Raw genomic sequence first — 12247 nt, 5'->3', positions numbered from 1 at the left:
AAAGGCCTTGTACATGTTCTGCCAACACAGAGACACTTCCATTTTAACTTAAACTCTTTCCCAACATCTTTGGATGTTATTTTTCATCCTGTTTTCTGTAAACTGTGAGAATGGCTGATATCCCTGAGTTAACAGCACAGTTTTCCTTATATCTTGACATAATACCAACTACAAGTGGAACATTGTTCCTGCCTGGCCACATGTGAAAGTTCCTACCATAAACTAAGCTGCTCTTTAAACACAAGCCAGCAGTGCGGGGTACAGAACCAGCACTGCTAATGCTGGAGCTGGCAATTGCTCGGCTAGTGTGTGCGGTAATTCTCCAAATATTTCAGTGCTGGTTTGCAACATGAGTATTTTCCTGCTAATTTGAGCTGACGCTGGCATGAAGACAAGCTCAATTAAGCAACAGTTATAGTAACTACTGTTCCTCTGCGCACAACAGCTCGGATGCTTATATATGCATGCCCTTTGAAGTTAAATAAATTACTTGTGCTGCTTGGGAAACATTAAAAAGAGTTATTTTATATAGAAAGAGATTATATGTGAATTTTTAGCAGAAGAAATAATTATGCATAGCAGGAAAATAATTTACTAAGATGTACAAGACTATCTCCAAAACCACAGCTACAGCATGTTTCAAAAACAGACAGAAATTTAAAATCTCCAATATACTTCTAAACTTGGTGGAGCCATTAAACTTTATAGTGCCATTATCACTGGATTATGTCACACCATAATTCTACCAGTTAGTTTTTCCCTATGCTCACTTCAAAAAAACTATACAAAATCAACAAATTGAAATTCAATTTTATATACACTAGTCTACTGGGAATATCAATACACTATGCACTTTAATAATATGAGATATAAACACTTCAACAGTTCAAGCAAAATAAACTTGTCCTCACTATCCTCTTCTTGCAGGTATCTTTTGTTGGGCTTTTAGAGCCCATGGTCCAAATTTGCATTAATATGCAAATCTCCCTTTTACTTCCTCTGTCTACACAGATCCTTGTATCTGCAGAGTTCATTGAAATTAGCCCCTCAAAGACACAGAGCTCTGACAGTCTGATAGGTTAAAAAAACCATACTTTATAAAACCTCTCTGCATAACACCAGCACACTCCAAATTAAACATGCTATTTATTTTGTTGCCTTTAAAAAATAATCATGAAACCATTAATACTCAGTTTTGCAATACTCTCATGGGTGGCACCAATCAAAAAGAGTGATTAAAACAGTCATGAGAAACATGAATATTTTACTAATTTCTGACTGTAATTTACAGTATGAAAAATTCTATGTAGAAAAAGCTGGGAATTCACTGAAGCTTCACGCTTGCATGTAACACCATCATGATGACTCTGGAAAGCGGCCAGGCCAAACCATCATGCAACACACCTCACCAAGCATCAGTTCTGAGATGAACAGTCCCATCCAAATGCTGGGACACCATAGGATGCACTGATCTTGCTGAAAACCCAGCTGAATTTTTAAAGTAATTATTCCTCATGTGGAGCATCTCCCCAAACAGGTTTGCCATGTGGCCACCCAAACACCCGTGGAGGCAGCAGGACAGGGTGGAAACGTGTGAGAACAAGTAACCAGAGACAGGGGGAAGGTGGTTATGCCAGATGAAGTGTTTCACAGCTGCTGTGCCACTCCACCACACGGCGTGACTGCCTGAACAGTCGCAATTCACTGAAAGCTGCCTTCGTAGCCTCCTATTCCAACGGCAACAAGCCCTCTAGCTGGGGGTGGTGGGATTATAGACACGTATCTGAGCAATTCCTGGCACACGGAGTCGTGAGGCGCAGCTCAGAAGCGAGGCGGGAAATGCCACACCGCTCTGGTACCGCATGCCCCGCAGCCGCTCCTCCCGCCCCGGCCTGGCGCACCGCCAGCCTCTCGGCGCTGAGCCTGCCTCCGCACGCCTACGCTTCCCGCAGGGAGGAACTGCTCGGCTGCCGCAGATATCCTCATTTTCTGTCCTCAACCCGAAAAAGCTCAAGGCTGTGTGTCCCAAAGCCACACAAAACCCTGGGACACTCCCTGAGGGTGCCCGGACCCGAGCAGCTGAGGCAGGGCCCGGGGGGTGAAAGGCAGGACAGGAAGGGGAACATGAAAGGGCACAAAAGGGAAATAAATAAAAGCACCTAAAAGCGCGGGCGGACCGTGGAAGCCTTCCTAGTCCCTTCCTCGCTAAGCACCCCGCTGCGGTACCTGTGCCACGCCACGGGTGGCCCTGCCCCGGCCCCCTCCCCTCTTCAGCCTCCCCAGGCGCCCAGCCCTGCCCGCCGCGCCGCCGGCCCCCGCGGGGAGGAGACAGCGGCAGAAGAGCGGCAGCGCTTGCCTCAGCCCCGGCAGGCCCAGCCTGGGCCGCGCCGGGCGTTGCATCCGGAGGGCGGGAGAGCGAGCCGCCGAGAGGGCCTGCGGCCCGGCGGGCAGCAGCCGCAGGTGAGAGGGACGGCCCCGGCTCGGCGGAGGGTGGGCGGGGAGCGGCGCCGCCCCGCTCCGCCTGGCCGGGGACTGCGGGGCGGCCTGTCAGCCCTGGCCGCCGCTCGGTCGCAGCGGGAGGGCCGGCGCCAGCAGCGCCGTGCAGCCGTGCGAGAGCGGGAGCCGCGTCCCCCTCCCCCGAGGGAGCTCGGCTCGGGCGGGCAGCGCCCCCCAGCCCACCGCGACGGGGCCTCCCAGCCGGCCAGCGCTGAGCCCGGCGGCGGGGCAGCGCGGCCCCTTCAGCCTTGCGCGGCCTCCGCCCGCCACGCTTGGTGGGGAGAACCGCGCTGTGCCCCGGCGCTACGGGGGAGGCCGGGGACGGCGGCCCAGGGCTCGGCCGCTGCCTTTGAGCGGCTGCCCCCGGGGACCCGCTGTACGGGCAACGGGGGTGTGATTAATCGGCTCCTGACCTCGATTTTAAGTGTCCGGTGGAGGCCGCGGGTGGTGGTGTAGTAAAGGTAACGCCTGGGGCTCGGGCGTTGCCTGGGTCGGAGCGAGCGTGCTCGGTGGGGCGGCTTCCTCCGGCGGGAGCTCCCCTCGGTCACTCTCCTCGCTGGTGCTGCCAGGAACAAGAAGTCAAACGCTGCTGCATGAAAATACTGTGTAAGCAAAGGGAGGGACCATGTATGTAGGCACAGTATAAAACAGTAATATTGACACGGTGACTATTTAGATTTACAAGCAGGAAAAGACATCTTTTAACCTTCCACTGGTAAGGGTCCCCCTAGCAACAACAGATGAAACTTTCGTGGGGGAAGGGAGGTTTTTGAGCCGATGTTGCCTTTAAACTGTCACAATTAAATATGTTCAGAGCATTTGAAAGTATTTTGCTTTTATATGCAGAGTTTTGAAGCTGTCCAGGGTATGGTTTCAATTCTATACATGAGGCTACTCACAAAAACAAGTCTCATTAATGTGTTACATGTTTCCAGCACTAGTAGCGATAAATTGATCACGTGGATAGTTAGAATTGACCTTTTTACTGGTAATTCAATACCCTCATGGTTAAATATGGGGTTAATGTTATAAAGGAAGAAGGTGACAGTCACCTTGTATCTTAATGCTTGGCTTTGGGAGTTTCAGAAGAGCTGTCAGCGACAAGCCCACTACATTAGATGTACTTTTGTAAAAGTAATGTTTTAGACTCTGTGGATCACATTGACATCTGAAATCTACATTCTCTGTTTTTGCAAAAGAAATATTTCATTTTCAAAAAAATCTGTATGAGCCTGTTACTAATTGTACCTTAATTTCAAGGAAAATTGGATGGCTGAGTGAGAACTGGTTGTTAAAAAGATTCACAATCGTGGCTGAGGATTACAACATGTCTAAAGAGATGCAAGAACTGCAGAAGCAATGGCACTCCATGGTGCAGTCCATCCACAGCAACTCAAATGTGGGTCTGGGTTATAATTTTATATAATGTATTTATAAAGATACTCCTTTCATAACTTTCAGAATATCACACTCCAATTTATTTAAATGCAATTTCAAAACTTTGGGGGGGGGGGGAATTGGCACTCCCTTTTTTTTAAATGAACACTGAGGAGCCTATGGGAAGGGCTATCCTCCCACACCTTCAGCAATCAAGAAAAAGGAAAGCCTGTTCTGCATTTGTGTTTTACTAGTATAACCATTTGAGATAGTAGTGGCATTTTAGTGAAATGGTTGTGCTGCTATAAAAAGAACTAAAACTACAGTACATATTCCTTAAGAGACAGGAAATGTCTCTACTACAGTAAAATTCCAGTGTATAGGTATGACTGCCTCTTTTTTTCTACCACTAACATTATAATTAAATTCCTAACAACTTTGTGATACAGACATGCCTGCACTGTGCTTATGCTCAATAAATGAGTAGGTTGCAGATATTACTGAGGCATGGAAAAAAGAAAAATCATCATAATTTTTAAATGTTACAGGTTTTTTTTCTTAACAAATACAGTTCTCTAGATGAAAATCATAGCTGTTGAGACCCCACTGAAATCTGTGCAGCTAAACTGTGATTTGTTTTGTTTACTTGTTTTCAGGTTTGTTTTGTTTTTTTAATTTGTGCAAGAATGGAACTGGGAAGTCCAAGAGAAACATGTCTGTTGTTGGTAGAATTATATTTGCTATGAAGTTACCTAAATTTGCAATAAGTCCTCATGCTTTTGAAATATAGAGGCAACAGCTGCCCTCTATTCAAGCTGCAGACTTACAAAAAGATGCTACCTGTAGCTCACTAAAGTAGCAGGGATTTTTTAAAAGTTATCTGTGACGAGATAAAAACAAAATCTGAAATGTTTTTCTTTCATCCACAGGTTGTTGCATTTATGAATTCTCGTGTTGGCCAATATTTAGATGACCATCCTTTTGTTGCCTTATCACTCCTGATGTTTATTGCAGTGTCTGCTATTCCTGTTGCATTTTTCCTGATTTTTGTTGTTACAACAGCCATAATGGCCTGTATCGGTGTGATAGTCATGGAAGGTATTGTACACATGCATGTATGTACTTACTTATTCCCTTCTAAGGCATGATGTCTTTTCCTTTTTTTCTTCTTCCCTCCGGAGTTCCCAGTTCAAGTAATTGAGGATTTCTGTATGTAGTTCTCAGGGTCTCAGCAGTAGTGAAACTCTTAATACAAGAATAGTAATCTGATTAAGTGTAGACTATACAGCGTAAATCCTATTTCCCTTTCTTATCTCAGCCACCAGGATATGCCTAAACCAGTTATATCTTGACCATGTGTAGGTTTTATAGAGGCTAGCTAGTTGATTGCAGAAGACTATTTTCCCAAATGGTTTGAAACTGGGGTTGTGGTAGAATGTCAACTCTTCTAATTTACTTCTATATAAACTTGTTTAAATAACAAACCGATTTTCTTTTATTAGGTGTTGTAATAGCCATAGGTGGCATAGCCCTCCTTTGTGTGCTGTGTGGCCTGGGTGCACTTTCACTGGGAGTTTCTGGAGTATTGAGTGTTTGCTATGTCGTTCTTTCAACTCTGGTCAACTGCTGGTATGCTTCAAGGTGAGTATTGGTGTCTTGATCCATGCTTGGATTTCAAACTCTGCAGCTGTACTATTGCATTAATTACTTCATTTATTGTAAGTGAGCCACTGTTGCTTAGTTTAACAAACGTTTCTTGAATGCTGGAGCATCTTTGGCTACGCTGGTGGCTTAATGTGCAGCATGTAAACGTCTAGTCATCAACGTATATTTTAATGAGAGTTAATACATGCCCTCTTTCCTATTTAGGAAAGAGGAAATGTAAATAGTCTTTAAATGTGCATGTCCTAACGCAACACGACATCAAGCAATAAAATACAACTTTGTGTCACTCAGAGTATTTGTTGCTTTAAATGTCATTAAAACACACTTCCAAATTGGACTTTGCCTGGAGGACGAACCTTTTGCAGTTCTTTCTGCACGATGACCCAGCTATCTCTGCATTTGCAGAGTAACGGACCAAAATTAGTTGGAGATTTGGGATAGGCAGAGGAGTACTTAAAAGGGACAGTGTGGCCAAACTAGAAATTACAGGTTTTGCTGGATGCTGCACATGTGCTGCTTGCCAGTCATGTCTCCTGGTACTTTAGGCTGAGAGGCCTATTTCAGTCAGCACTGCCCTAGCCATGCTTTTATCAAGCATCTGGCTAGGAGTAAGAGGCACTAGCAGGTTGTGCTGGAGTGCCACCTGTTGCCTGATAAATATCTACCAGGGAATGAATAATGATAATCACTTCTTAAGCATAGGGAAGAGCAAGAAGAAAAATTACAGCAGCTCCCTCCTAGACTTTCTCAGTTTGTTCCTTCATCGCAGCTGTGCTTGTTGCGTAGCTCTAAAGGACACACAAAACTGCCTCTGGAGCCCATGATATCGTCAGGTTGACAAGACCATGGTGCAAGGCCCAGTGTGCTTGCATTTGTTCCAGGGCTCTGTACCACTCCTCCAGGGCATGCTGCCAGGTCCATAACATTGCCCACCAATTCCAGAAAAGACTTATTTTCTTTTCCATAGCATATCCAAATACGCAACCCAACCTACAGACCAGTCATACTGAGTTACAGCTTTGATGTTAAAACAGATAGTATCTGCTCTTTTTATGTTCCTGTGTCTTTTGAGAGAAGCTCTGGTAGACCACCAGCGGATGTTCCAAGAGTCTCAGACAGGTTTACACCTCACATTGCTCAGCTGTTTTGAGCAAAAAGTTAAAAGACTATAATCTTACGGAAGAACAGGCTGTAAAACCATTCTTTTCCCCTGTATACAGGGGTCAGATAAGGAAGCAAGAAGTTAACGGAAGTTTGCCACAGAAGAGTCCTTCTGTCTTGGATCTTTCTGCCAGTAATGGAAAGAATGAATAAGTGGGTTTCTCCCTGCTTCCTCCATAGGCACTTAACTGTACTACTCTGATCTTTGCAATATAATTGTTTACTCATTGAGCATTCAACCTTTGTGCACTCCTTATGGGAACTGAAAAAAACAATATACATCTTACATTCTCACTGTAAAACTAGTATTAAGAATAACCATTAAGCAAGTCTATGTGCATGATGGAATGTTCCACAGATTTTGGTACAGGAATGTAATAACTGCTACTGTTAAGTCAGTGACAATTAGGTAGAAGAAAGGGTAGGTAGGTATTTGGCTTCCCATTTGTTACTAGAGTTCTGGATGTACTGTCTTTTGAAATTTGTATGCAGCAGTTGGTCATTTTGGTACATAAGTGTCAAAGCTCAGAATACCAGAAACGTTTTTTGAATGTTAAATATTTTTAAGCCTTAACAGCCTTTGTTAAAATAGTACGAGCACACCATGCTAACACTTTGTATTTATTATACGAGGAAAATTAGGCTTTATCACATGTTAAGTCAAGGTATAAGCTTTTATATACCTTTACATGTTACATTATTCTGAAGGGATGTTTTCCTTGTTCTCATTGCCTCATCATATCAACTGCATACTGTTAAGTCTTGCATTTTGTATATTTGTTTAGGTATTTAAATTGCCTGTTTTGCTTTTCAGTTGCAACTTCTTGTATGTTATTTAAACTTTTTTCATTTTTGCAAATGCTATATTTTTAAGCATTAAGAAAGTATCTAACTATTATTTTAATAAAGTGCTGTTTGTTTAACCAGGTTGTCTTGTTATTCTGCAGTAAAAACAACTTTTCCAGATCTACTTCTAGGAAGGCTACACTTTTCTCCTTGGTTAATGCTGAAGTATTTTGACCGGCCAATATTGCTGGGCCACAAACTGCAGTTACTCCCCTTCTCATGCCTGTAAAGGAAATGCAGAATCCTAAGGACTAAATGAGTGCAATACTCCAGTTTTGCATGAACTAACATGCTGTTTGAGTCCAACATGGAGTCAAAGTTTATCTGAGCCATAATGCGTTCCACATAGTTAGTGTTGGTGGTAACATTTTCAGCTGTAGTGGTAAGCTGGCCCCACACTTCAGTAGTAGAGTGAAATCATCCTTAGCCCTACTCTGTGTTACTGTCTGCAGGAGACAGACAGGACCTGATACTACTTCATAAAGCACTCTAGTATTTACTAAACTCCAGTTACATGTGAAGGATTTACAGAATGGAGACCATAACAGGAGACTTCTTTCATAATTTACTAAGGAGATAAAATTCTTGTTTTTCAGGTGCTTCAAAGCTTTATCCCAAGCAGAATTTTTTTTTTAACTTCTAGGTGATAGTATACAAACAAGTGGTAGAAAGAAAAAAAAACAAACAGGAAAAGTACTTTCTCTACTTTCCTTGTAAGAAAAGCTAGTGCTATGATACTGGTTTACATGACATACAGCCTAGAGAAATCCACCTGATAGATGGAACAAAGATTTAACAAATATATGTACATAGGTTTTTTACATTGCTAGTATCCCCACTTTAGGATCAAATCTGCAGCTGCCGTCAATTTACAGCAGGTGAGGATGGGGGGAAGAGAATGCTGTTTTTAACAATTGTGTGGTGCTCCCACAAGTCACAACAGCATTTAGGCAGCAGCTCAGTTTGGCATTATATTTCTATTTACATCTTCCCTGACAGTTATGAGTTATATTCTCCCCATGAGATGAAAAGCTTTCAAGCCTTTATTAGATTAGCCCACACACTAAAAATATTTTAGTGCAAAACCCCAGACAAGCGGTGATCTTCTGCCCAGGGCAGAGACAGTACCACCATTTGAAATGGGGGAATTTTCAAGTTTATTTGTTGCTTTAAGCTCACTAAGGAGGAAAGAAGGAATTTGGACCATTCTGGATAATTTTTTTTCCCCTGAAACATGGCTCAGGAACCTAACACACTTTACAAAGGTTTTAAACAATAGGACAATCATGTTTTCTTCTCCTTTCTAACACACCAGCTCCATGACATGTTTAACAGTGGGTGAGACATCAACCATTTTTTGTCATTTTAAAGCCAAAACTGCCCATTTTCCAAAATCAGTAGCTGTCAAGAAGTCCAGTAAATATTCCCAAATATATTTAAATTAAAAGTAACCAGATTGGTTTATTCCCAATCACTGAGACAGTTCTGTACCATCTTGTTAGGGGACAAGAGAAACCCAAGTTAAACAGTAGCTGTCGCTAAGTCACCAAGTTGCTTTACAGCGGAAAGTAATGATTAGATCCTATCTACATAAAAAACCAGAATAGCTTACCATTGGCAGTGTATCATGTGCCCATACATATCATTGTGGTATTTCTGCAGCTGGCAGCAAGCCTTTAGTAAATACACATCTTGAAGCATATTGCTCAGGTTTTCAACCTGATTGTAGGTGGCTTAGCTTTCATGTGCCCACCTTGAGCAATTTTGAAAGGACTTGACAGTAGCAACCAGTGAGCATCCATTCTGACAATCAAACCTCTCTGCTGCACATGGCAATCAAAGTCACTGGGCTTTAGTTTTAAAACACAATTATTCTACTAATAGCAGGCATCTACATCCAGAAAAAACAGGCAAAAGCAAAGGTTTACATACTTCTGTTTTAAAGGAACATTTGCCTCTTTATGCTAGATCAAATTAAAGCTGCTTAAAAAGTACTTATATTTCAAAAAGATCATAAAGGCCAGACCACATTCTTTATCAAGAACACTCAGTTGCTAGAACACACAGCCTACTTTAATAAATTGAGTTAAACTTCATCACTAGCTTGATTTGTTCCTGCTCCTATAAAGTAACCAAATATCAACACTGTAAATGAAGAAACATACCTATGATTATTTATAGGCACTCTGTAACATGGGGGATCTTTATCTCCACCTCTTTAGATTTCCAGGAGCCATTTATTTTGATAGCATGTTAATTCAGCAAACAACTATTACAAAGCCACATAGCCAGCAATCCCTGAGGCAAGGCTGTCTCCAATAGCTTTTCAGGAGGCACTTCCAAAGACAGAGCAATAAAACCCTTACACCTGTCTCAAGTGACAACACTCAAAAGCTTTAGACCACAACTCATACGTGGATACATAGCTGAAGAGATCTAATCCTTTGCCCTGAATTTCCTTTATACCCTCAATCTTTTGCTGAAGGGAGCAGGCATTGCTTAGTAAACTCAGCAGACACTGAAGCAAGTGAATTTATTCCAGCTCAGAGCCTGGCCCCACATGAACCATTTCCTTCCACATTTTACATGGATTTTTCATTATGTAATTCATTCTGTCATTAGCACTTACCAGGAGCTAGAGCTGTGAATTCTCAGTTACCAGCAGGTAAACATGGAGCAGTATCACTCCTGCTGCCCTGACCTTTGCACATTTATCAGTCACTGTCATTTCAAAGCTTCTCACTGTGTCCTTTTAATAAGACCTGCTTTCGGTGCTGTGCTGTCACCACATTAGCATGGTTTTTGATAGGACTATGCTGAAGAAATAAAACTAGGTCAGCATAGACCAGGTGTTTTTACTGGCAACAGTAAGGCCATCCCTCAAATGAGGGTGTAGGATGGGGGTTTTTTTGTTTGTTGTTTTGGTTTTTTTTTAATTATTAAACACTGCAGTAGAGCTAAGAAGTCCTTAGCAAGGGAGGCTGGGGAGATTGTGCAGAGGCCCTGTTTCCTCAGCCACTCTCTTGGCTTCCTGCAGAACAGCACCAGCCCACCAGGAAAACGGCAGGAACCTTTCCCCCCTCCAGTAGCACCATTCCCAACTGGGTCCACAGCCTACCCAACCCCAAGAATCTGGTTTGCTGGCCCTTAGTTCAGATATAAACATGCCTCAATAGGTAGCCACTCCTGTGGCCCTAATTGCTACATCCTGGGGGACCCCCAAACATCAAGTCTTTCTAATGAAATTTAGAGCAACCAACTTTGCTGCAGTTCCTGAAGCAGCTGCTTGAGCTCAAGCTGCAGAGATCCTGATGCTGACTCCACATGCAACAGGTTCATTGACTCTTTTCCTATGCCTCCCTCTTGCTGCACCATCATTCACACTTCACCCTCCCACACATCACAAGAGAGGGACATCAGGCCTGAACACAGTAAAGGAATCCTTTGTATTTGTAAAGTGAGCTTAAAAATTCCACAGTTAACACACTTCAACATGGGACTGAGAAACACCAGCACTCACACAGGAAGAGGGAAGGAATGCATATGGCTGGGCTCCAAGGTAAATTATTTACAAAGCAGGGGAAAATACTCATGTTTTCCTTGATTTAAATAAGTTACACAAGTCTTTGTTCAAGCTTCCCCTGTGTCCTGGTTTCAGCTGGGACGGAGTAAACTCTCTTCGTAGTAGCTGGTACAGTGCTGTGGTTTGGATTTAGCGTGAGAATACTGTTGATGATAACACACTGATGTTTTGGTTGTTGCTAAGCAGCACTTATCTTAAGCCAAGGACTTTTCAGTTTCCCATGCTCTGCCAGCAAGCAGGTGTGCAAGAAGCTGGGAGGGAGCATAGCCAGGGCAGCTGACCTGAACTAGCCAAAAGGATATTCCATACCATGGAACATCGTGCCCAGTATATAAACTGGGGGGAGTTGGCCAGGAGAGGCAAACTACTGCTCAGGCATTGGTCAGCAGGTGGTGAGCAATTGCATTGTGCATCACTTTTTTTTCTTCCTTCCCCCCTCCTTTTGTTATATTCCTTTTCATTATTATATTTCATTATTACTATTGTTAATATTATGTTTTACTTTAGTTATTAAACTGTTATCTCAATCCACAATTTTTTTTTTTTCTCCTTTCCTCCTCACCCCACAGGGAGGGGGAAGCGGCTGCGTAGTGCTTAGTTACTGACTGGGGTTAAACCACAACACCCTGCAATGTCCACAAATAGAGCACAACTGAACCACCCCAGGAGAACTAGAGTTAATCCTCCCAGAGACAGATCTCCTCATGTGCCATATCTGACAGTCTTCCCCTAAGCAGACAGTATTAGCCAGGGACAGGAACCAGGCAAGAACAAACTTCCCTTTGACCTGGATGGCTGTCACTGTACCACCTCTGTCTCACCTCCCCAGCTAGTAAGAATAGTACAAAAGATAGAGGTCAAAGAGCGACAGTAAAGCTCTTACCTCTACCCTTACTAAAGATAAGTGAGATATTTTAAACACTCTCACTAGTGCAAATCTCCAGATTCATATATGCAAGCTATGTGAGAAATTTTGATTTATGAGGATGTTAGCTAGCATTTATCTTTTACAGAGCATTCCCATGACAACCAATGTAATGTTATTTAGTAAATTCCAACTGTCCTGGAGTGGAGGCTCAAACTCCAGTCAATGAGAAACAAGGAAACACTTCTCTGCCT

The 12247-nt window shown here is 43.0% G+C and overlaps 1 protein-coding gene across 3 annotated transcripts; it reads left to right on the top strand.

Moving 5' to 3' along the window:
* The first annotated feature begins 2258 nt into the window (after positions 1 to 2258).
* On the top strand, positions 2259 to 7628 carry LDAF1 (lipid droplet assembly factor 1). Of its 3 annotated transcripts, none has more exons than XM_050906026.1 (5): positions 2259 to 2460; positions 3757 to 3895; positions 4803 to 4971; positions 5376 to 5514; positions 6759 to 7628. In XM_050906026.1, the coding sequence occupies exons 2-5, from the start codon at positions 3824 to 3826 to the stop codon at positions 6850 to 6852; spliced, it is 474 nt and encodes a 157-aa protein (XP_050761983.1). In that variant the 5' UTR covers positions 2259 to 2460; positions 3757 to 3823; the 3' UTR covers positions 6853 to 7628. The 3 variants fall into 3 exon arrangements, with proteins under 3 accessions (XP_050761983.1, XP_050761984.1, XP_050761982.1); XM_050906027.1 differs by lacking the exon at positions 2259 to 2460 and adding an exon at positions 2981 to 3102; XM_050906025.1 differs by lacking the exon at positions 2259 to 2460 and adding an exon at positions 3195 to 3211.
* The last annotated feature ends 4619 nt before the right edge of the window (positions 7629 to 12247 follow it).

Source organism: Gymnogyps californianus, chromosome 15 (genome assembly GCF_018139145.2).
Source record: "Gymnogyps californianus isolate 813 chromosome 15, ASM1813914v2, whole genome shotgun sequence".
Taxonomy (NCBI): Eukaryota; Metazoa; Chordata; class Aves; order Accipitriformes; family Cathartidae; genus Gymnogyps; species Gymnogyps californianus.
Note: the sequence above shows the minus strand (reverse complement) of the source record. Positions and strands in the feature narration are given on the sequence as shown.

Excerpts from the sequence above, each read along its gene's own strand:
- LDAF1 (XM_050906026.1), top strand. The coding sequence starts at position 3,824 with ATGTCTAAAGAGATGCAAGAACTGCAGAAGCAATGGCACTCCATGGTG. Across the intron at positions 3,896-4,802 it reads CCATCCACAGCAACTCAAAT|GTTGTTGCATTTATGAATTC; the intron begins GTGGGTCTGGGT and ends TTTCATCCACAG. Across the intron at positions 4,972-5,375 it reads CGGTGTGATAGTCATGGAAG|GTGTTGTAATAGCCATAGGT; the intron begins GTATTGTACACA and ends TTCTTTTATTAG.